Source organism: Lepidochelys olivacea (assembly GCF_965140295.1).
Source record: "Lepidochelys olivacea isolate rLepOli2 genome assembly, chromosome: 19".
NCBI lineage: Eukaryota > Metazoa > Chordata > Testudines > Cheloniidae > Lepidochelys > Lepidochelys olivacea.
In genome coordinates, this window is record NC_140429.1 from 11,194,614 (window position 1) to 11,219,790 (window position 25,177).

The 25,177-nt window shown below is 45.4% G+C and overlaps 1 protein-coding gene across 2 annotated transcripts; it reads left to right on the forward strand.

Annotated features, from left to right (window-relative positions):
• Nucleotides 1–3,941: 3,941 nt before the first annotated feature.
• On the forward strand, nt 3,942–24,160 carry FAM76A (family with sequence similarity 76 member A). Of its 2 annotated transcripts, XM_084652589.1 has the most exons (10): nt 3,942–4,090; nt 4,821–4,885; nt 6,463–6,517; nt 7,311–7,463; nt 8,526–8,683; nt 9,631–9,717; nt 10,400–10,531; nt 18,190–18,325; nt 19,446–19,547; nt 22,203–24,160. In XM_084652589.1, the coding sequence occupies exons 1-10, from the start codon at nt 4,010–4,012 to the stop codon at nt 22,287–22,289; spliced, it is 1,056 nt and encodes a 351-aa protein (XP_084508715.1). In that variant the 5' UTR covers nt 3,942–4,009; the 3' UTR covers nt 22,290–24,160. The 2 variants fall into 2 exon arrangements, with proteins under 2 accessions (XP_084508715.1, XP_084508716.1); XM_084652590.1 differs by lacking the exon at nt 10,400–10,531.
• Nucleotides 24,161–25,177: the final 1,017 nt, after the last annotated feature.

A 25,177-nucleotide genomic window follows, 5' to 3' on the forward strand; every position in this document is an offset into this window, starting at 1 on the left:
TGGAGTTTGCTAACGTGTCTAGCCCAAGCCAGCTAACTCCATTCTTTCTCCCTAAATTTCAACTGGATTGGATTTTCTCCTTGCACTAAACGGTTGCACACCATGCCATGCCCCACCCCAGAGGCAGCTGCACTTTTGCTGGGTGAGTAATCTTTGTGCAGCTTTGCTGTGTGATTAACAGCTACCACACTTCAGCCCAGAGGTGGCTGCATTTCAGCACTGAATGATGATCTCTGGGAAACATTTTTTATGACTTGCAAAAAGCAAGTTAATTATTCACAAAGCACTGGACACAAGGAGAGTCAGAAACTGGAAATATCTGTTCATAAAACTTACAGAAGCAACTAATGGGCTATTGAAAAACCCTACAATGCGAAAGGGAACAGAAGCTGACTCAAGCTTTCTTTGGCAGCTTCTTGTACTCCCCAAACCTCCAAACAATTTACTCTTCAAGCTGTTGGTCATAAACTTCCAAAAACAGACTCTATGGAATGGGACAGAGGGTTATTACAGCACCAGTTCCAATCTGGCCCCAGTTTAGGAAGGCTGGCTGGCTTGTGGGTGGTTGAGGGAAATGAATTACAGAGCCTTTCACTTTTAGGTTGATATTGGTTCCAATCCAGTTTCAGGTGAGCTGGGGGGGAGCTCCACCATAACAACATTTTTCATACGTCATGTGAGCCATCCACTCAAGAATTTTGGCTCCAATAAGGACCAAACGGTCCTTTCATCCAACAGCCAAGCCATCCACTGTTGCACGCTGGCCACCCTGGGGAGATCTGAAACAAGCCTACCAGGATTTGCAAGATAATAAACAAGCCTGAATATTCTACTTGTGGAGTTGCACTGGGAGACCCGTGAAGCAAAGGCACTTTTGAATGCTTCTTATTGAATTTCCTGCAGCAACAGCAGCATGGCACCTTTGTGAACACTGCCATTCAGCTGATCAAACATTTTTCTTTAGTGATTATAGCCGCTGTGACAAAGAGTACGGCAAAGAACAGGACACCTGTTTCCTCAGCCAGGTCATGAGGTTTGGCGGACTTCATTCTGTATTGCCATGCAGCTTTTCTAGTCAAGTCCTTTATTCCTTGCATCAAGCAAGTTTTAGTCTTTACATTTTTGCAGGTCGTGCCATGTTCCAGCAAGCTGGACAGTCATGTTCCCCTACATCTACATGAGCCCCTGCTCCCTATGAAGAGTCACTGTGTTTATCAGTGAGGGGTTGGAAAAATATCATTGTCTCCGGCTTCCTCTGCCAGTCTTTTAAGAGATCTCTGCTCTGCCTCTTGTTTTAGCCATGATAGTAACTTTTCCCAGTCGAGAATCTCCAGTCAAGCTTTATCATTCTCTGTAAAGCAACAAGTTTCATTATTGCTCCTCCACACTGTGTAATTATCTGGTAGTTAAACTAGTCATTGAGATAGCTAAATACAACAGGACCTTCCTAATCTGCACACCTACTTCCCACAGAGGGTATGTCTACACTACCCACCTTAGAGCTCTCCCGGCGATTAAAAAAACCCAGCCCAAACAAGCGGTGGTAGCTTTACCTGAACGACAAAAGTTTTAGTGCTGAAAGTGGCAGTGTAGACACAGCCTAAATCACAACGGTTTCTCCCCACCCCTTCATAGGAAAGATTCAAGACCAGAGCATTGCAGTGAGGCCCTCAAATTTCATTTTCACTACGTCCATAAAATATGCTAAAGAACATTTACTAGTATTTTATAAAGTGTAGTGAAACCTCAATTCTCCAAAAGTTTCAGGTATCCCTCACTAGAGTGGAGAGCAGTAGGAAATTATGCAACTATGTGCAAACTTGAAATATGGAACCCAAGAATCAGACAAAAGTATTGTGCATTCTTTGTCAAGATGATCATAAGTCATTTTTTTACAGCTGTTACTCATAATACTTTAGATCCTCAGAAAGAATTTTTAAAACCCAACCTACACGGCACTTTGGTTTTTACATTTCTGTCAGGGAGGGCAATGATACTCAAATAAACCAGTTTCACTTTCAGATTATTAAGTGATGCAAAATTTTAGGTTTCAAACACTACAGGGGAACATTTATTCATTTAAAAACTGCTTTCTCTGAAGTCTTAAAATTAGAAAAATTTCTAATGGGTCTTTCAGTTTTATAAAAGCTTTCTTTTGAAAAAAATATATTTTGGGCCAAATTTAAATTCACAACACCTGATCTACATCCATCAAGATGGCATATTCTTGCTGGTTAATTTTTATTATTAAATTAAAAGCATTTACACATTGGAATGATTTGTCCTTGTACTACTTTAGTAATTAGAATTTCTAAGGCCAGATTTAATAATTTTATTAAGATGATGTTAAAATTAAAAAAAATGGTACAGAGTTTAAGCGTAGAAGTTTCTGATTATCAGGGAATAACGTACAGATTATCAAGGGGTGTGAAGTTCGGTTAGGATCGGGTGGTGTAAGGAATACATAATCTGCAATATCCCCGATTGGGGGTCAAAGTACAGACATTGAGATATGAGGGTATGTTGTTCATATAATGGCTATGTTCAGGTGTGGAGTATGAGTGGATATGATGATAAGGATGGATTTACCCTCATTTGGTGAGATGTAATGTTCAGTGAGTTTATGGTTCCAGTTCATATGGTCCAATATGTCCTGATTCCCCAGCAATTGTTGAAGCTACACCCTGTGCAAACTTTTAGTGCAGACAAAGAAAGTTGCAATTGGCAACGCTGGGCCTTCTTACCCAGACTTCACACCAGTGGCAAACTGCAGTTTGCTTTGTTTCAGGCTGGCAGATGTGCAGCTACTTTGGCAGCTAGCCATCAATTGCTGGAATTCCCATCACAAAGAAAGCCCGAGTCTCAGGGGTTTTCACATGCAGAATCCTGCCTCCCTTTCTCCCTTCTCTTTTTCTCAGACCCACTTTCCCTCTGCCTTTGATGTATCTACACCCATCAACTTCCTCTCCTCTGCCCCCAGGTCTCCGTCCACACTGCCTCTCACACAGCTCTCCCCATTGCGTCTGCCCTCCCCCACCTCCAGTGGTACTGCCTGCATTATGGTAGCACTTCAAACCCCACCTTGTGCGTCTCCTCCCCCGCATTTACCCCCAACTCCTCCTATCTGCTCCCCCCTTCCTCCTCCTCCCCCCATCTGACCACCCCCCTTCCTTCCCCCCATCTGGCCTCCCCCACATCTGGCCCCTCCTTCTCCCATCTGCTCCCTTCTCCTCCTCCCCCCACATCTGGCCTCCTCCTCCCCTTACATCTACCCTCTCCCCAGGTCTGGCCCCTCCCCCTCCGGAAGCCTGCAGACCCAGCCCGGCAGCCTTCCTTGATTCTAACGAGGAGTAATGGTCTCAAGTTGCAGTGGGGGAGGTTTAGGTTGGATATTAGGAAAAACTTTTTCACTAGGAGGGTGGTGAAACACTGGAATGCGTTACCTAGGGAGGTGGTGGAATCTCCTTCCTTAGAGGTTTTTAAGGTCAGGCTTGACAAAGCCCTGGCTGGGATGATTTAACTGGGGATTGGTCCTGCTTCGAGCAGGGGGTTGGACTAGATGACCTTCTGGGGTCCCTTCCAACCCTGAGATTCTAGGATTCTAACTGATCTCCCCCACTTCCTTCCGGCGCGCGCGGGGGCTTCTGGGACATTTCCGCCTCTGCGACGCCTCCTCCCCTCTCGTGAGCGTCCGGATGCTGGAGGGAGCCCCCGGGACGCGCCTGGGGTGACGTCACCGCGCCGTCCACACCCCGGATGGGAGAACTCCCCGGTGACGTAAACGCTCCCGCTCTCCCCAACCCGAAGGACCTCGACGTGCCCCGCCCTCTCACACAGGAGTGGCACTCCGGGAAACCAATGGGCGCGTGAGACGGCTTCGGGCTGAGCGCCGTGCCCGAGGAGCGACGTTAGCGAGAGCCAATGGTGGTGACGGGTGTGGCAGCCCCGCCTCGCGGCTGCCCGCCCGCCCGTCCCAGGTTAGGCTGCGCCTGTCAGTGGGGGCGGCGGGATGGCGGCGCTTTACGCTTGTACCAAGTGCCACCAGCGCTTCTCCTTCGAGGCGCTGAGCCAGGGGCAGCAGCTGTGCAAGGTCCGGGGGGATGGGGGACTTGGGGGGTCCATGGGAGGGGAGGGGGGATTGGGGGAGTCCTGGGAAGGGATGGGGGAGGGGATTGGGGGAGCCCTGGGAAGGGATGGGGGAGGGGATTGGGGGAGCCCTGGGAAGGGATGGGGGAGCCCTGGGAAGGGATGGGGGCAGGGGGAGGAGTGGGGGAGGGGATGGAGTCACGGGGAGGGGATGAGGCCCTGAGAGGAGTGGGGGAAAGGATGGGAGGCCCTGGGGGGAGGGGATAAGGGATTGGGGGAGTCCTGGGAAGGGATGGGGGCATGAGGAGGGGATGGGGGTGGGGGAGGAGTGGGATGGGGGATGGGGTATCCCTGGGAAGGGATGGGGGCAGGGGGAGGGGATAGGGAGAGCCCTGGGGTGGGGATGGGGGCAGGGGGAGGGGATTGGGGGAGCCCTGGGAAGGGATGAGGCCCTGAGAGGAGTGGGGGAAAGGATGGGAGGCCCTGGGGGGAGGGGATAAGGGATTGGGGGCGCCCTGAGAAGGGATGGGAGGAGTGAAGGAGGGGATGTGGCCCTGGAAGGGATGGTGCCCCCTGGGAGGAGTAGGGGGGGGAAATGGAGGCTCTGGAAGGAGTGATTGCCATGAAGAATACTTCTGCTTTGTCCAGGGTGTTCTGTTGTTGTGTTTGGGGGGGACTTTTGAGTCTTTGGGGAACGTGTGTGGTAGAAGCACTAACTCTTCTTTTTGCTGTAGGAGTGTCGAATCGCGCATCCCATTGTCAAGTGCACGTACTGCAGGACCGAGTTCCAACAGGAAAGGTAAATTTCTGCTAAGCTTAAACACTGGACAATAAAAAGTAGTTGGCATCTGCTTCTTTAATACACATCCAAAATAGTCCCACTTCAGCCTCTTGATTCTCTCATGGTCCCTTTTTCTATGTGTGAATTTAGCATTTATTGACAGCCCTGGAAGCTGAAATTTTCCATAGACTATGTACAGCAGAAGCAGTACCAGTACAAGCTTCACACACACTGGCCCACTAAAGTATCTTAACCCTGATCTTTAGGTGTCCCCCATAAAGACTAAGGAGACAGTTTGGTGGCTTTGGGAGTTCTGCTGAGAAAAGCGAACCTGGTATGTTAATGCCAGTTGGGGCAGGGTTTGTAATGTGGGAACAAGACTGAGAGCTACCAAACTAATTTCACATAAGCCAATGAGCAACCATCTGTTGGTAATAGCTTTGGGTAACTAGTGGGCTATGCTGTTTATGAACTGGCAACCTAAAGGTGAAAGGCTTCATATCCTGTTACCAAAGCCCTGAGCCATCCTTTTTCTTTGCTCCTGTTTTCTGTTGCAAAATGTTCCTGATACTAAACTCCTGTCCTCCTCTCCTTCCACCGGTGATTCTTTGTGTCCGTAACCCATATGCCATTTGGTTACAGCAGCCCATTCCTTGAAACCCTCATCATGCCCCTTGTGTTGCGCCTTCAATGATCCAGCACTCTGTCATATGTCGTCTGAGTGCTTGTAGGGGGGCCAGTGTTGTGCCCCTTGATGAGGCTCTAATCATAGTCCCAATCTCTGTCAGGCAGACGCATTCTGTGCTCTTGATTTTGCAGCATGATGTGTGGCATTTCTTCCTGGGTGGTGCTCAGCTGTATCTTTCAGTGAAGTGCCTGGGTGCTCCTGGAAGCTGTTCCCCTTCTGTGTTTTGGCATGCAAAAATAATTCTTATTCTCTATGCTGTAGCGTAAATACCTGTCTTGTCCTTCTGCATTTGCAGTAGTAAACATGGTTTTCTGCTGGTTTTAATTTCATTTTTGTGAATATATGAAGAAGAGGGACCAATGATCCCAGCAGCCACTGAGCATATTTCATGCAGGCAGTGTGCAAGGTAGTTCCCTGTTTTCCATCCTGCGGATTGGGGTCAATGAACCTCAGTCCTAATCTGCATCAACCCTGCTATTTTAGTGCTTGCCCTCTCCGGTACTGAGATTATCACTCGTGCCGAGTCATGTAGTTTGATGCTGGTTAAATGTCTGCTGCAGATTAGCTGGTGACCAAACTAACTCATTTTGTTGGTGACCATAATCCCAATTGAGCAAATATGTGCGTAAATTAAAGGCTGAGGTCTTAATTAAATTAAAGGGGCTGCCTTATGAAAATGCCGTCTTTCAATAATACCTCACTGTGGTAGATTATCATCACCAGGCAGGGGTAGCAAATACATTTTATATAAAAGCCACTAGTGAACATGAATACAAAAATCCTGCCAGGAGAGTTGTATGGTTAGGGGAAATTTAGCGCTCAAGCACAGAGGGCTTAATCTGTACCCAGATATTGCTGACACAGTTATACTTTATTCTTGCTTTTTCTTAATGTTTTGTTTTAATAGCAAAACCAACACAATATGCAAGAAATGTGCTCAGAATGTGAAACTCTATGGAACGGTAAGTGCTGGGGACTGTCCCGTCCACCCTCATAATTATAATGCTATTTCCATTGTCTTTCATCCGAAAACGTGTAACAGCCTGTCTGTATAGGGGTTACCTCACACACTACTGAAATGCAGTGCCCTTTTGGGTGAAACATAAGACGCTTTTTTGTGGTGAATGGCAATACTTCACATGAGTTTAGGACAGCAAGTGACCGATCCCATATCCAGTTGAAACTAAATGGGGGATTTAGGGAAATCAGAATGTGATAACCTAAATTGAAATTTGACCAGGAAGTTGGAATAAACATTTCTTCCCTTTAGGATGAGGTTTGAAGCTTAGGTCCTGACCACTTGTCATTAAAGATCCCATGGCACCTTATGCAGAAGTCGGTATAAGTTCAGGTATCCTGGCCAATCACATATACTGCAATTAGTAGTTTGGATGCCTGATCCCTGGTTTATCTAGCTCGGTGGTCTCCAAACTTTTTGGATCGTGCACCCCCAGGGCCAGCTCTAGGGATGCAAAAAAATAAGAGCTGCCACCGGCGTGCTGCCGAAGACGGAGCAGGGAGAGCCGAGCTGCCGCCGGCGTGCCGCCAAAGAATCAAAGGTCCAGGAGCGCTCCTCCTGCCGCGCACCCCCAGGGATGGTCTTGCGCACCCCCCACTTTGGAGACCACTGATCTAGATACATGCACAATTCTTGAGTCCCTATGAAGATGGGACTGTTTGAGTGATAGAAAAACGCACATGTGCCACGTATTTACAAAGCATTGCTAACCCGTACTGTATCTGTCCTTCTTAAAGCCCAAACCATGCCAGTACTGCAACATAATAGCAGCATTTATTGGCAACAAGTGCCAGCGGTGTACGAACTCAGAGAAGAAGTATGGGCCACCTCTCTCCTGTGAACAGTGCAAGCAACAGTGTGCATTCGACAGGAAGGATGATAGAAAGAAGGTGAGTTTCTATGTAAAATGGGGCTGGAAAGGTGAAAGAACTAACCACAGTAATAGCCTATTCATCTTCTGCACAGAGTCACAGGATTTCCGCAACAGTAACGTGTCGGCTATAAAGTATTTTCTGGCCAGCTCAAGAATTTACATTTGCAATGAGAGATGTTAAAACACTAAGTTCATTGGATTGTTTTATATTTTCAGCACCATAGTTCCTTGGTCAGGTCTTTTTCTGAACTGGACTTAGTGTAGGTGCACACACAAGTGAGAGGGGACCCCACTCCAAAATGGGTGGTAGAGATAAAGGGAACTTCACGTACTGTGAATTGTCCCAAAGGTAAGCATATGCATAAGTCTTTTAACATGGGCCCCAGGCCTACAGTTTTGGACGCTGTATAAGTAGTTCCCACCATCTGGACAGAGCCCCTTAGAACAGTAGTTTTCAATCTTTGGTCCATGGACCTGTTGATGTCGGCCAGTCTATGTCTAATCCTCAAGGTTGTTGAGGTTGTTGTTACGATAGGACAGTGGTTCTTAACCTGTCGGGGTCCGCAGACTATGCCTAAGATTTCCAAAGGGATCCGCACCTCCATTCAAAAACGTTTAGGGGTCCACAAATGAAAAAAGGTTGAAAACCACTGAAACAGAGTATTAGTGTTCGGGTTCCTAAAGCATGTGCCTTCGAGTCCAGGTGTTGACCTTTGTGTTTATAAAAATCCGAATTGCACAGGATGTGATTTCTTGCTCTAAAATGTCATGGGGAACATGTGATATAAACAATCCGAGAAGTGTCAGCTCAGAACGGATGGTAGCTGTGCCAAGTTTTTATCACTGTGACTTGCTGGCTGCATCGCACTGGCAGTGTTGAATGCAGTCAACACCTTTTCTAACCACATCAGGGACCCCTTGAGTCACTGCATGTGTGTTGTTTGTGACGGCATACCTTGTGTCTGTAAATCCTGAGCATGGTTGATCTGAAGTCGCCATCAGGCTACTTGTCTACTCTGTGCTTGGGATGTGGGGAGGAAGCGAGAGAAAACCCTCTGACTCCCAACTGGCCTTTCAGGTGGATGGGAAGCTGCTGTGCTGGCTGTGTACGTTGTCCTACAAACGGGTCCTACAGAAGACCAAAGAGCAACGCAAACATCTAAGCAGCTCTTCACGGACGAGCCTGCAAGAGAAGGAGCAGTTCAGCAGGCTCAGCAGTGGCAGCCATTACAACAGGTAACCTGCGTGTAAATGCTGCGAATAATGCTCCGTCGGAGCACTTCCCTCCTGCAGGAGGGCTGCCTGCTCCAAACTCATCAGACCCACTTCCAGCAAAAGTGGGAGAAGTGCCTTGGACCTCACTACTGCGTAACTGGGGTGACTTTTAACATCGTTATGCATCTTTTTGCGTAAAGCCTGGGTAATTCTGACTTAATGAATATGCAAATCCAGTAGTTCTAACCTAAACTCCTAATAGTGTCACAACACTACTCAGTGAGATCTGTTTTACAGAATGCTTACTGACACGCTGTTTTCTCAAATAATTAAAGCTGCATTTGTCAAATTAATGACAGAAGTGCATTAATTCATTCAGTAGCCTTGCTCTTCCAGGTGGCTGAAACTGGGATATAAAAAAGTGAAATGACTTGTCCCAGATAACACAGCAAGTCAGTTGGCAGAGCTAGGACTCCTGACTCGACCACTAGACATGTTTCCCCAGCATTCAAAATTGACTGACTCAGATCAAACACTGCAACTGAGATCACCTAGGAGACTCTTGGTGATGATCCCTAGTTTGAACATCTGGGGGCTGCTGCTCAGGTATTCTCAGTGGGGATTTAGGATGAGCTGATCCTTTTCTGTGCATTGTGGAGTGTATTACAGTTCTTGTTGACACTGGGTCAACTTAGATTTATCTTTAAATATATGGCTTTGGACATAGAATGTTCATGTGCCCAGAAGTTTGATTGGCACATTGTATAAAATAAACTCTAGTTTCTCTTTAAGGAATTATCTTTTATTTGGCCATCACTATGCTTGGAGCTCTCTTCTCTCTAAGCTTGTTGTGAGTGTGCTTTAGTGGGAGATGGTATTTATCTGTGCCTCTTTCTTGCTTCCGGACAGTCTCTGATTCACAGGCCTTTTAGGTTCTGACATGTATCTTCATTGTTTTTCCTTCATAGCCAGAAAACCTTATCCACCTCCTCTATTCAGAACGAAATTCCAAAGAAGAAACCCAAGTTTGAGGCCATATCAGCCAATGGTGACAGGTGAGCCAGTTGGTTGGGAAAGATGCCAGTGGGTGGTCTCATTTAAGTTTGTGTAAGAGAGAAAATTCAGTGCAATTAGCAGGATGCTTATATGACAGAATGGGGCTCTCAAACATTGGTACTGCAAGGGCTGCATTAGCAGCTTTCTGGGACCCCACAGGCCAAGCCTACCTAGCACCTAAATGTACACTTGAAAATCAAAAGATGCCCAATGTTTGTACCTACTAGAAACTGCTTGTTGGTTGAGTTCACCAGCAGTTACAACCTGCAGCCTGGATCAGCTTTATCCTCACCCTGCAATGACAGGGGAAGGGTGGCCACTGGCTGCGTGATGGGCTCTGGTCTGCAGTTTGGGCTAGAACGTTATCTGTTAGACTGAAAGCTAGGCTGCAGTCAGAATAAAGAATAGAATGCAGGGAGACAATCATTAGATGAGGGAATATAGAGAGAAGTCTTATCTCCCCCCTCTCCTGTGGGAGGAAAAGTGATAAACAGCTTCCTCTGAACACAGTGGACCTGATTCTGCCACTGCTATATGCATGCAGTTCCCATTGACATCAGAGCTTGCATGCAGCAGAACGGACCTCACTAGCTATATAAGGAGAGAGTGAGATGGATATTTTTTTTTTTACACTCTTGTACATGCATATTTTCATTCCTCCCTTTCCTCTCTGATTCTCAGCGTTCCTTCCTCTCCCGAGATGCTTTGCCCCCCTACCCAGAGTGCCCCGTCCGTGTTGGTGCAGTGGGCTGCTTCCCAACAGAGTCCCGGTGCCCATCATTATCCTGTTTCTCAAGGCACTGACGTCCTGAAGTGAGATCACCTATCGTTTTTTCCCACCCCCGGTTGCCCTCCTGCCCTGGAAATTGTCTCTCATATGGAAAGTGTCCCCATCGATGGCTCTTCTTCCAAACTGCATTGAATTGGGAATATAGAGCACAGCGTAGGCTCATTAGTGCCAGAGAGTCTTATTAAGTCTGTTGAAGTCACTGGTAAAGTGCTCACCGTCCATCTCAATTGTTCATCATTTAACTCCAAATCACCTCTGTCCTAAGGACACCTGTTAGCCCATTGTCTTTGGCTATTGAAGTAAGAAATGCCAAAGCATGAAACTGAGTTTAAAGAATTCTTTAAGGTGTAGTGGTTGCACCATTCTTTAAACGGAATTTAATGCTGATTGGCAGGAGACTGAACACCACCTCCCCCTGGCCAGAGCAGGTACAGCACAAGCAGTAGTGCTGCAAGTTGCCCTCTACCAGTGCACCTCAACTTTGACTTTTAGGGTGCGCTATTCTATCTGTGGCACCTCTGCTGAGGCTGCCAGCCGTGTTGTAGGTCAGTGCCACTTGTGACGGTAGAACTTCTTAAATATCTGCTTGCTAGGAACGGGAGCGAGCTCCTTTAATTCATTTCACATAAACTACCGAGTAGCCATTATCCGGTAACCAACCTTGCTCACACGTTATCTGGAAGCAAAAAGGCTCCGTGCCCTAATACGAATTCCAAGTCATCCATTCAAAAAAAAACTTAGCAAATGATAAATAAATCAGATTACTTCATTTCAGTTTACTCTTGTACCATATCTTGTTCTCACTTGAAAGCCCTGGTAGGCTGTGATCCTCTCCACAAACTTCTCTAGTCTTAGGGAAATCCCATTAATAAGTTATACATAATTATAGCTGCTGCTCCTAAGTTCCAACGGTGGGCTGTGTGTTGTCCAAGACATAAGTTGCAGCCATTTTAAATCTATGTGACTCTGTTGCTGTGGGGCAACAGTCACCCTTAGTGGCTAGTGAAGTTTAATCCTGGGGCTGTATTTCCTTGTAGATGTTCAAAACAGTAGTTAAATTCTATGATGCAGCTGCCCCTATCTTTAACTTAGAGGTGTGGCCCACAAAGACTGCTTCTACATGGGCGACCCCTCTGTGTTACAGCTGAGGGCAGCTGCATCTTTATGCAGAGTAGGTGCTAGCCTTGGGCTCTAGGCAAATTGCCAATGCAGCCTAGGCAAAATTGGTGTGTTCTTGGGCTCAGTGACTTGGTAGCAACCCCTTCGTGGTCCAGCTTATCTCTTCTCTTCACCTTTGTTGGCTTTCCATCCTGGTGGATGCAGATGGGTACTCCTCTGGGCTTCATAGGTTCATGCTTAGTATCTCTGAGTTGATGATTATCATGTTCTGTCACACGTGTATTGGGGATTGTTGACTGACATTTGAATTATTTATTTTAAAAAGTCTCATTCTGGAGTTTTTATGGTTAATTTGGAGGGTGAATTCTACTGCACAGGGAGCGGAGAGGCTGACTGCACTGGCAAGAGCTGGGCATAGCATAGGCTGAAGTTAGGTACCATCACCACCCAGCTCTGTCAGGGCAACTCAACAGTGTCCTGCAACAAATTCTACCTTACCGAGTCCCACAACTCTGACGTTGGACTCACTCAGTTCACTGCTCTTCCACTCGTGGGTCCCAAACAGCTCTAATGGTGTGTTTCCCACCTTGACTTGAGCACCTGTTGCTAGTCCAATCCTGAGCCACCTCAAACAGGTGTGCCAGAGCACCTCAATCCTGGCCCACTGCACCCAGCCCATAGCTTCTTCCTGAATAGAGGCTACCAAATGTGTGTCACGGTTCAGGTCAATTGCACCTGTATTCCCCCTCCATGATTCCTTAAGAGCACTGACTCTAGGCTCCCAACTCCACAGCTGTCACCTCTCTTGGGCAGAGACCCATGTCTTTCTCCTTCCTGACTGGGTTTTGCCAGGCTGCACAGTTCCCTGCCTTCACTGTGATATCCCCAGCAAGCCAGGCTGTCTAACCAGGTCGGCATCTGCATTTTGCTCGAAGGTGAAAACATTACAGAGAAAACACATTAAGAACAATAAAAGAACCTACATGCATGCTAATAAGCTTACCATAGATCACTCCCCAATTCCAGCAGAGTCTCTGGTAGGAGTTTTCCCCATGGTTACAAGTTGATAACAGCCTTAGCTCAGAACTAGCACACTCGTGAATAGTTTCGTCTGTCCTTTCCTTGGGCCTTTGATCTTGAGACTCTGGGAAAAGGTGATCAGCAGACAGTAGTCCTCTCCTGGGGCATAGCTTTAAAAGGCTGGGGTTTTGCATTGTGGTGGTAGGGAATTTGCATTCATCTCCCACTAGAGATTCCCCTGGCGAACCACTTTGTCCCAAAAATTCTTGTCAAGTACATTGTTCACATGGTTCACATAATCTCTTTCCCCAAGAGAGGTTACATGCAGTCCCAGTCCACGATAATACATAATCTTTGCATTTAATACAATGGACTCCCAAGTTATTTAAACTTAATTCAATAAGGTTTTTCAAGGATATTGCATGAAATTGCCATATTTGTCTCAATGTGGTCTTACGATATAGACAAATGTTCACAGTGGATTAGATTAAAACACCCGCACTCCCTTCACTTGTGACCACTGAAGGAGTCCAGTTCCAAGACATGAAAAGCTGACTCACTATACCCCTGGGCCATCTCTTTAGCACAGAAAGATCATAAAAACCTCTATCTGATCCTTGTAGGTGAGCCCTAAGACGCAAATTTGTTCACCCATATTGTCCTGAGGGAATACTGAGCAGTAAATTCCATTAAATAAAAATATTCCCACATGCACAAAATTTCTGTGCTTATACTTAAAGTACTCAGTTTGCAGGCATGGAGAGGGTGGTTTGGGGTGAACTGCTTCTTCTTTGATGTAGTTAAATCAACCTTAGGCCAAGCTACTACTTCCGTTTAGAAAATATTTGTTTAGGCAGATTTTTCATAGTTGGGAAGAAATTTCTAAGTTATTTTTAGTGTAATTTGAACGTTGACCTTGACAACGTCCCTTGACAACCAGTCTGACTTTAGTAGCAATGTCTCCAAACAACTGAGACATCATCCCTGAGAAAGGCATTGGTTGTAGGAAAGAGTGTCACCCCTGAATTGGGCCCTCCCTAAAGTGTGCAGGGATCATTGTACCACAGTTTGTATATGTCAAGGGTATATTTTGGTTGGACTTCTGAAGAGGCTCTTTTTTACCAAAAAAAAGTGATTTATTGTTTGTTTTTCAGTTTTATTTCTAATTTTGTAGCTAACTTTGTAGCTTCCATTCCTAACTTGAAGTTAGGGTTTGAGATTCACTCAAGACAGGGAAAAGAAACCCTTCTCCTATTGACATGACTTTAAAAAAGTACCCTCTCGTTTTTTTTTCCACCTTGAAGTAATTGCAGAGACATGTTACAGCAGTTGGATCTCTGAGTACCAACTGTATGCATCCGATGAAGTGAGCTGTAGCTCACAAAAGCTTATGCTCAAATAAATTGGTTAGTCTCTAAGGTGCCACAAGTACTCATTTTCTTTTTGCGAATACAGACTAACACTGCTGTTACTCTGAAACCTGAGTACCTGATTATGCACACAGATGAGATAGGCAGATGCCTGGCCACTCTGAAATATACACGCAGTTTGCACCTGCATAATTACCCCCCACTGTCTGTTTCTAGGCCCCAAACTCAAGGGTGAGTTGAGGCTCTTTTTCAGTTAAGGCCGTCTGTCTTTACTTGTGACTTGCCAATATTTGTTAATGATGCAATAGGATGAGAACCTCTCTTTAAAACCATCTCAAAATCTCTCCCTTTAGTTCTCTGCTGAGGGGAGCAGATGGGTCTTTCTTCCAGTCTCCTCTTCTGCCTTAATAAGTTTTCTTGGCCAGGAGCAAACCAGGGAGTGCAGAATTTCATGAGTGGGTGGCCATGGGAAGTCTGAATCTCCTGGCAATGTTTATTACCTTGGGATACAGCGGAGGATTCATGAAGCAAACTTGGAACCATTAGTGATTATCTTCAAGAACTCATGGAGGACAGGTGAGGTCCCAGAGGACTGGAGAAGGGCAAACATAGAACCTATCTTTACAAAGGGGAACAAAGACCAGGGAATTAGAGACTGGTCAGCCTAACTTCAATATCTGAAAAGATACTGCAACAAATTATTAAACAATCAATTTGCAAGCACCTAGAGGATAACAGGTCGATAAGGAGCAGCCAGCATGGATTTGTCAAGAACAAATCATGCCATATCAACCACATTTCCTTCTTTGACAGAGTTACTGGCCTAGTGGATGGAGGGAAGTAGTAGATGTAATATATCTTGATTTTAGTGAGGCTTTTGACAGTCCCACATGACATTATCACACACAAACTAGGGAAATGTGGTCTAGATGTAGTTACTGTAAGGTGGTTACACAGTTGCTTGAAAAGCTGTACTCAAGAGTAGGTATCGGTGGTTTGCTATCAAACTGGGAGGATGTATTTTATGGGGTCCTGCAAGGGTCTGGTACTAGTCAATATTTTCATTAATGACTTGGATAATGGAGTGGATATTCTACTTATAAAATTTGCAGATGACACCAAGCTGGGAGAGGTTGTAAGCGCTTTGGAGGACAGGATTAGAATTCAAAATGACCTTGACAAGTTGGAGAATTGGTCTGAAATCAACAAGATGAAATTCCGTAAAGACAAATGTAAAGTACTACTTTGTGCATTTAATCTTTTTTTTCCTCAATTACAAAATGGGGAATGACTGGCTCAGTGGTAGCATTGCTGAAAAGGATTCGGCAATTATAGTGTATCACAAAATGAATACGAGTCAACAGTGTGATGTGGCTGTAAAAAGTGCTAATATCATTCTGGGGTATATTAACAAGAGTGTTGTATGTAAGACATGGGAGGTAATTGTCCCACTCTACTCAGCACTGGTGAGACCTCAGCTGGGGGACTGTGTCCATTTCTAGGTCCCACAGTTTAGGAAAGATGTGGACAAACTGGAGAGAGTCCAGAGGAGAGCAACAAAAATAATAGGAGGATTAGAAAACCTGACCTGTGAGGAAAGGTTAAAAAAAATGGGGCATGTTTAGTCTTGAGAAAAGCAGACTGAGGGGGGACCAGATAACAGTCTCCAAATATGTTAAGGGCTGTTACAACAATAGTTCTCCAGGTCCACTGAAGGCAGGACAAGAAGTAATGGGCTTAATCCACAGAAAGGAACAGAGATTTAGGTGAGATATTAGGGAAAACTTTGTAATTATAAGGATAGTTGAGCACTGGAATAGACTTCTAAAGGAGGTTGTGGAATCCCCATCGTTGGAAGTTTTAAAGACCAGGCTGGACCTTTCAGGGATGGTTCATGTTTCCTTGGTCCTGCCTCAGAACAGAGGGCTGCTCTTGATGACCTCTCAAGGTCCCTTCCAGCCCTGCTTTACTATGATTCTGTGTGCCCCTCGTTTGGCCAAGGAATGGAGTAGGATAGGGAAGGGCTTACTTGTAAACAGGCAATTCAGTGAAGAAACTTTGCTTTCCCCCCACAGAGAGTATCTTAGTTTTAGCTCTCCTCTGCTCCCTCTCTCCCTCAGTATGTCTGTGTGGTGTGTGGAAGCCTGAAGCTCTTGTTGAGAGAGTGGAGATGCTAAGAGTGACATTACTGCATTGTGCATATGTATAAAGGTGCTGGAGGCTGCTTTGCTTCCCTCACTCAAATCTGGTACCTGTGTGTCATATTGCAGAGAAGTAGCACATTACAACGTTCTGGGATGCAGGCTCTCGTTAAATGCTCCGTATAGACAAAGACTGGCCATGTAGAACATTATGGGTGTTAACCCCAGCCAGCTGACATGCAGTTAAATACATCTTCTTGTCAATACCAAGCATTCAACATCATGTTAGTTAACGTGTTCTGTGACAATAAGACACTCTAATGCAGATAAACCCCCACAGATCTGCAGTATTAAGCTTCCGTTTCCTCCCTGGCCAGGATTTCTTTCCCATCCCAGCATGTCCTGTTACTTTTATGACCTGCACAACTCCATTCGTTGAATTTCTCCCTTTGGATTCCCAACAGGGACACTTCTACCCCACACACACCACGTAAGGGAGGAAAAGCCTTTCTCCATCACATCCCAGAGACCCTGTCATTCAAACTATGTCCAATTAGATTCTGTCTTTTCAAAGTACTGAAGAAACTCCCTTGGGAGGTAGGCAGCAGATATTCTTATTCCCATTTTACAGATGTGTAAACTGAGGCACGGGTGACTTAACTTGTCTCAGGCCACAGACTGAGTCAGTAACAGTTACATTAATAATCTGGTGATCGTTGGCTGTCAGTGCACTAGGCCACACTGCATTTGCCTTAGACTCTACCAATACTAGGGCCGAATGCACAGTCCAAATATATGACAGGTTTCAGAGTAGCAGCCGTGTTAGTCTGTATTCGCAAAAAGAAAAGGAGTACTTGTGGCACCTTAGAGACTAACCAATTTATTTGAGCATAAGCTGTAGCTCACAAAAGCTTATGCTCAAATAAATTGGTTAGTTGCTAAGGTGCCACAAGTACTCCTTTTCTTTTTCCAAATATATAGTCCAGGTGAGATACTTGCATTATTTATTATTAATTTTCAAATAATTTATACAGCAGCAATAGCATGTAATATTGGCAAACTATTCCTTAGCACCAAGGGGTAACTGTTAGACATATTGTAAAGACAGACTAAACAGTACAGAAGGTGGTGTCTAGGTAGATAACTTGTGGAAGGGACCATCTCTTTGTTCTGTGTTTGTACAGTGCCTCGCACAACGGGGGTCCATGACTGGGGATCCTGGGCATTCTTGCAATACACACAATATGCTTTACCAGAGACAGGGACTGTGTGCGTCTTGCCCAAACAAGCTGTCAGCCAGCCAGCTAGATTCATAGTGTCTGAGGGTGTGTCTGAGGAAGTGTATATCTTCCTTTCACTCTTTTTCTCTTCCTGAATAGTCTTTGATGTGGTAATGAAGCTTTTCTCCAAATCATTGTGCCATGGCTGGAATTAAAATACAAAAAGCCCAGTGCATCTCTTCCTGTTTTCCCCTGAGATAACTTTGGCTGTAACCTCCGTGTGCTCTTTCTATTGTTTGTTTAAGTTAGGGGGTTCATTTGTTACTTTTTCCTGTTCCATTGTTTATCAGGGCCCTGATTTGCATTTAGTGAAAGGTTTTCCCCCCCACTGCCATGGACTCCCTGTGACCTAAAGAGGGTTCCTAGGTGATTGCATAAAGTTTCATTAACTCATTGATTGCTTTTCCATACCTCTTGGTTTGAAAATGGATAGTTTCCATGCAAGTAAAGTCTCAAACACTAATGGTTGAAAACATCCCTAACAGTCTCCCATCCTTTCTTGCTGAACGCTTAATATTAAACTTGTCAAGATACAAATTGTATTGCATATCAGGACATCAGCGATCCTGCCATGTGACTATCTCTGAATTCCCATGGTGTCTGGTTACAAGGTTATAGGTAACTTATGTAGCCTTTGAATGGATGAGGTTATTCAGATGTCGCTATCTGCGATGTCATCTGTGAAAGGGCTTCCATGTACTGGTGAGTAGAAGAGTGTGTGATGAGATTCTATCTCTTCTCTCTCTTGCAGCTTTTCTCCAGACCTTGCCCTGGACTCCCCTGGCACGGACCACTTCGTTATTATAGCCCAGCTGAAGGAAGAAGTGGCCACTCTGAAAAAGATGCTGCACCAGAAGGATCAGATGATCTTGGAGAAAGAGAAGAAGGTACAGCCCTGGACCGCTTCCACACAAAAACTGCAGAGTGAATTATGAGCCACTTACTTAAAGGTCTTTACCTTGCACATTTGTACAGTGTCTGTCTGTTAGCCTTGTGGAAACCAGCTAACTCTCAGGTGGGTGTTGTCTGCAAGCTGGTTAATTTCCAGGGTTAAAGAGCCAGGCACTGTGGCAGGAAGGAAGGTGGCTTTCTGGCTGTTTGGAGGTGGGTGGGCCAGGATTGCAGAGAGGAACAAATTCTGACCATCCACTGCCACACAATGAAGATTACCCCTTTTTCCTTTGCCTTGTACTCCCAGTATGCCCAGCCTTATGTGCTGCCAGTTCTTGATGACTGCTGGAGTGCAAGAAATGGCAGTAGGCAGGTAGGTTGCATGTGGGGTTGAGTCCAAGAAAGCCCATAGCTGCTCTGTGTGCATAGGTAGAGCAGGCAACGCTCAGACAAGTCTCAGTCCCAACCTGTGGCACCCCCTGCTTTGGCACTTCTGAGTCCCAGGCAGCTCTGCTGACGCACCTCAGCTCTGGCTGCTTTCACAGCATGGTGTGAGAATCCTCTTTCTTACTCAAAGTATTCCTAATAATAGTCACACCTTACTTAGCACGCTACAAATGTTAATTAATCCACTTCCACAAACCTCGTTATCAGGTGGGTAAGTATCATTATCTTCATTTGACAGAGAGAGAAACTGAGGCACGGAATGGTTAGTGGCCTATTGGTGCTCAGCAGGGCAGAAATGAATAAGAGCTATCAGAGCTCAGCCCCTCTGAAAATCAGGCCGCAGATTAATTGCCCAGAGTCACAGAATTCACTGGGGTTACTAAAGATGCACCCATGCTGGGGCTCTGTCTGGGTCCCACCTTTGGTATTAGCCTCAGCTCTTGGTGCATGTCCTCTGGCCTGCAGTTGGGCAGTAAATGTTCTGAACCCTCCTTGGCCTACAGGATCGCAGTGTTAACCCACATGGTGCCTCTCTGAATGTGTTCCTTTCTCCAAGGTGACTTCTACAGAGACATTTTCCAGGGCAGGACATCTGTTCGGGGTGAAGGAATCTGGACACATCCCTTTTCTCCTCACTCATCCAAAAGCTGCTTGCTTGTTTCTCCTTAGATCACAGAGCTAAAGGCTGACCTGCAGTACCAGGAATCCCAGATGAGGGCAAAAATGAACCAAATGGAGAAGACACACAAGGAAGTCATGGAGCAGTTACAGGTGATGGCATTTCTATTCTAATGTGCTGGGTTGTGATCTTCGCAGGAGTGACTGAGAACACTGCCTAGATCAGAACGCTTCTCAGGCTTCCACCCACACAGCTCTGCTAATGCCTTTCAGTCCTGACCTGAAGTACTGCCTGTTCGAATAGGATTTGGCCCCCACACTGCTCTGCCAGTGCACCTGAATCCTTCTAGCCCCCCCTTGCTATTCTCTTCCTGGGCTCAGTTTTATTGTATCCTCTGCAAACTGGATGGGAACTTTATCAAAGTCAAGCTTGAACCCAGGTGTCAAGACTGTAAGGCCTATTTATCCACCCATTGCACCACCGAGCTCCTGATTTGATTTATTAGCTCAGTAGCCAAGGAGAACAAAGCCAAACAAACAAAGGGTAGTGCTTTTTGTTAGACTAAATAGATATAATTGTAAAGAAGTCTGTGAGCTTGTAGGAAATGTCCTTTTTTTTTGGTCGGGCCATGAAAACGGTGTATATCGGCAGAGGTAGATTCTGGTCTGCAGTAGGTCAAAAGGGAATTAGTTAAAAGAAAGAAATTGTATATGGGTGCAAAGTTCATCTCCTTAATTACTCTGTCTGGCATTTACAATCAGCTAAAGCTCTAACTATGAGGGGAAAAAAACAAAAAACAAAGGTGTGGATAAGACACAGCAGAAAATGTTCTTTCCTCATCACCACATGCCCAAGTTAATTATTAGGGTAGGACAGGTTTTTGTAGATTACAGTTGATGTCAGAAATCTATCACTGCTTGTGAGTTCCTGTCCACTATGCAATTTCTAAAGTTGTCTTCAGTTGTTTCTTAAGTTATCCCAGGCTTCGAGCAGTCATGTTATGGATGGGATTGAGACACCTTCTTTTAGAACTGAAAAATTCGGAGGCTGGATGGCTTGTGGGCTGGTAATGGAAGTCAGAGCCCATAATCTCTTACGTTGTCTGCTTGAATCTTCCCAAGTGACCCAAAATTGTTCCCCGTGCAGGCTCTTAGGTGACTTGTGTAGAATGAGTTGACATTCTCATTCCAGTTCCTAGTAGGCAAATGTTCACGTTACATGTTGCCACGACTGGTTGCCTTTGTTGGCAGTTTCAGCAGAGAAGCCAAGGGGGACTGAGCTTCCTTTTATCTCTTGAGACAGTCCCTCCAGATCAGGGCAGAAGCACATCTGTCGGGCACAATGTGGGGAAAGCTGTCAATCCAACAACTTCCAATAGCACCAAACTTGCTCCATTTTAAAATAAAAGAAGTATCAAATAACTGAACTGGCTGGCCCTCGCATACCTGCCATTCCTGGGTGGAGAGGTGTGTGTGTTTTATACTTAGCTCTAAATGAGACAGCCCAGAACTTGGTCTTTCCAGTGTCTGAGTGTAAAACTTCAGCTAACACTGGCAGAGGTTTTGGAAACTCTTTTTCTCCAATGATTCCAAAATAAAAGTTCAAATGGTAGCAGTGATAGCAGGTACCTGGAAACGTTCATAAGATTCACTTAAAAAAAAAAATCTTAAATGTCCTGTTTTTTCTGGGGAAGCTCAGGTTTGTGTGGGTGCCTCTGTTCTTAAAAGCTTGAAGGAGGCAGAAGAAATTCCTTTCTGCTCTAGCACTGCATACGTGTAGCATCCATTCTCTTGTTTGTAAGCCATCTGCCCAGGGCAGCTGGAGACTTGGCTCATACAAGTTCTCAGCTGTAGGCGAGGGTCATTCTAGCACCCTGCATGCCCACTCAATACAGTTTGCAAACTGAACCAGAAGAGCCATGTCTGGCTTTGCATGCACACCCCTATCATTAGCTTGTGCTGTACCAACAAGATAAGCAGAAGGCCAGAGAGTTTGGAGAGAGGTGATTCAGAGGCTTCGTAGTAATACAGTGGAGCCTTTCACTTCTAGTTGCCTGGTTTGAAGCCAGTCTAAGTTAGTAGTGACTGAAAGTTGTTACCCGCTGGCTGTTTGGTGATTGATAAGAAATCATCTGTCTCATCTCTTGTTCACTGAGACCTGGATTCATGTCACAGAAATCACCAGTGCAGTAATGCTTCCTGGTGACATTGGCAGCCTCAGTAAAGAGGCTGGGAGTGAAACAAGCCAGGAATATTGATAGAGCCACTCACCCCTAGAGTTGGTCAGAGTTGAAGAGGATTTGGGGATTCAGTGTGGGGGGGGGAGGGGGGGTAGAGCTTGCACTGCCACTACCCATCCTGCACCTTGTTCTGTGGACTTTGGTCTCCAGAGCCGTTAATTCAGCATTTCTCACAAATAAAAAATGAAAGGGGATGGGGGAAGGAAAGGGAAGGGAAGTTTCTCAGGCAACTCCCAGTGGAATTGAAAGGGCCCTCCTCTCTTGTCTAATGAAAAATCACTTAATCTGTTGTGCTTCGTGATGGAAGTTGATTGCCTGCAGCACTTGGGAAGGAATTCCCCCCTTCTCCCATTTAGGTTGGTCAGGTACATTGGCATTTGCCTGTCTCTGCAGCGTCAGGTGTTGCCAGCTGGTGGAAATGGAATACTGGCCTTGCTGGTGTGATCCAGGACAGCAACTTCTACATCCCTTTTGGTCTGTACGCAGGAAGCCAGCTGTGCCTGTCCAGGTAGTTCTTGAGTAACAATGATCCACGCTATTAAAATACCCATTTTCACTGTGTTTCCAGGCCAAGAACAGAGAACTCCTGAAGCAAGCAGCTGCCCTATCCAAGGGCAAAAAGCCTGAGAAGTCAGGAGCAATAACCTCCCCTTAAAACAAAAACAAACTGGGAGCTTCCCCAGCATTAACCCAGGAGGCCTGTCTGTTCGGCTGGAATCCAACCTCAGTCTTGTTACTATCCTGTCGCTATGGACTCGATGGAACGCCTGGTGTGTGTTGCCTTTCAACAGCATGGTTGAGTGTGTCTGGTTTCAATATCTGTTGAATACTGTTATATAGTATAGTGATCCACAGGGAGCGGTGCCCCCACACATCTTGCTGTCCCCGGAAAACAGGTATTACCACTGCCACTTCCTACATTAGAAACCAGGGATCCTGTGATACTGGAGACCCGTCTCTGCAGTTTAAAATCTGCTGAGCTGAGGCACAATCCGTTGTTGGCTGGTTTTCAGGCTTACCAAGAGCTTTGGGGGCACGGTGAGAGCTTTATTTTCAAGTGTTTTGTTCCTTCTTTCAAGGGAAGCTCTTAAATCGTCTTCCCCAAAGGGAGCAGGAGGCAGCACGCCGATCTGCCTGGAGCGGTTACGCTACCTTTCAAAACCTGTTCCAGAATCCAGGCTATAGATTTCTCTTGGGTTTTTAAAATATTGGCTTGGCACACCTAACTGCCTGTTTTGATAACTTTTGGTTTGAGAGTCTTGCAGAATAATTGTGCATAATAACCATATGGTGGCCCTGTGGGGCTCTGGTTAGTGGCTTGGGCTAATCTAACTTCTCTGGCACGGCCTTCTGCAGTAAAGGCAGAAGGAGAGCTTAAGGCTGTATTAGACGCGCTCTCCCCTCCCAAGTCCCGGATCAAGTTGATCCTTCTATATCTTCTCCTCTCCACCCCACTTCACTAACGTCAGATGTTACAAGAAGTGAGTTCAGTCAGGTCAATAGTGACACAAAGTAGGAAGTGCTTCTTGGGTGCTGGGCAGAGAAGCCCCCAACCTCCATTCCCAACAAAAGCCAGCAGGATAAAAGAGCTGAGAAGGTTCTCTGCTTTTCTGAAACAATCTGACTTCAGAGGCAGAGGCCATAAACAGTTCCAGTAAGATCAGCTGGAATGTGTACTTCCAACCCACCCTCATTAGAGGAGAGCTGAGCTCTGCAGCTGTCTGAGCCCTGCCCTCAGGGCATCTCTTAGAGGGGGAAAAAAGCACTCTGCCATTAGGGGGAAATGCACAGATGGGCTCTCAAGTCAGCATGTTCCAGGCCAGGTTACTCCATGGAATCCCACTGGCCAGCCCTATTCACACAAGGTGAAGAGAGAGCTCAGGGGTTAGAGACCCTACCTCGGGGGGGGGGAGTAGGGGAAGGAAACAACCTTAATGTAGACAGGCACCAAATGGAAAGAGATGAGACACTGACCCTTTGAGACAGGGCTAGCTGCTCCAGCTGGGTTTTTATTAATCTTTTAAGTAGAGAGTTGCAATTTTTTTTTAAGATGAATTTATTCAATGGCACTTTTCAGATGTTAGCTTTGAGCGTGGAAGAGCACACTGAAGCATCAGATACTGTCGTGTGGTTTTTGTTTTTGTTTTTAAAAAGACTTTAGGATGCTAAGAAATCTTTGCACTCTGCCAGAGTGTGACAGCCGGAAAAAAAAAAAACAACCCACCTAATTTTATACTTCACATATTTTTAGAAAAAGTCTGAAATGTATCAATAGGATTTTTTTTAAAAATGGGGGCTTTGCTTCTTAGCTTCCCTCAGGACACAGAAATAATAATAGAGGGAGAAGGGCCTTGTATATACAATGTTGTTGTTTTTTTAATTGTGACACATTGATCATGCAACTGAGTAGCTGATGGTTTGTAGTAATAACGTTGTTTCTTTGTATGTTTGTAATAATGGAGATTTTAAAGGGATGCTTTGATTTGTACAAAACTCTGACAAACGTTAAAAGTGTTTTAAACAAAATCCTCTTGATCTGTGTGATATTTTATGTTTGCCTTTTTTGGGCTGAATCCCTAAAAGGCATCCTTAGCTCTCACCTGGGAAAGATTTGTCTGCTGATCCTGGCTGTGCACCTGAAGCACAATGGTGTAGTGGTGGTGCTACTCATGGGTGTGTGGGGGGTGTGGAGAATTGAACAGCATTTTCTTTAATTCGGCTTTCTTGTATTTTGGCTTCTATCTTTTAAATTCTCACAGTCAAGAATCAGTGTCACTTAACCAGTTACATCCACACACTTCAAATTTATCCCAGATGTGCCAGTCAAGAAGATCCTCATTCATTTTGCTTCTCCAACCAGAATTGCTTCATGAACCAAAACTAAACAGGGAACAGCACTTGATAGGAAAAAAGACTAAAGGGTAGATTTTTCAAGGTACAATAACAGATGCTTAATGACCATTTGTGCCTCTCCTCCTAGATCATCTGTTAGTAGGGCTGGTCGAAAAAACACGTTTTTGGTCAGGAGAAATTCCAATTCCACAAAATTTAATCTGACAACTGAACATTTTCAATTTGGAAATGCTGTCACAGTGCACCGTGGGAGGAGCTGTGTGGGCGTCCCCTGTGTGTATTCTTCTCTATAGACTGGACATCCATGATGGGCTCTTAGAGGGGGAAGGAGGTGCACATGGGAGGTGTAGTCTGGCCACAGAGCCCAGCCTGTGGAGAACAGGGACATGAGGCAATCAAAGTACTGCTTGCATTGAGCCATCCCCACAACATTTCCATGATTTCGGGTTTGTGTTTTGTTTTTCAAAGAAAAATCCTTTTTTTTCCTCTCTCTCTCTTCAGAAAGCAGGCATTGTAACTGCAATGTTTCATTGTAGCTAAAATCCATTTTTCTGTCAAAACAGTTTTAATGAAAACTGACCAGCCCTGGCTTTTAGGGGGTAAGTGCAAAAGAGTTTGATGAAAAAAGAGATATTGACCATATGAACTGAAATATATTTAAAAATAAATTGGAGGTAGCTTGGCCCAAAG

What these genes read in the sequence shown, in the direction of transcription:
- FAM76A (XM_084652589.1), top strand. Translation starts at nt 4,010, where the DNA reads ATGGCGGCGCTTTACGCTTGTACCAAGTGCCACCAGCGCTTCTCCTTC. An exon ending in ATATCAGCCAATGGTGACAG is followed by an intron (nt 9,718 to 10,399) that starts GTGAGCCAGTTG and finishes TCTGATTCTCAG; the next exon opens with CGTTCCTTCCTCTCCCGAGA. An exon ending in AAGTCATGGAGCAGTTACAG is followed by an intron (nt 19,548 to 22,202) that starts GTGATGGCATTT and finishes CTGTGTTTCCAG; the next exon opens with GCCAAGAACAGAGAACTCCT.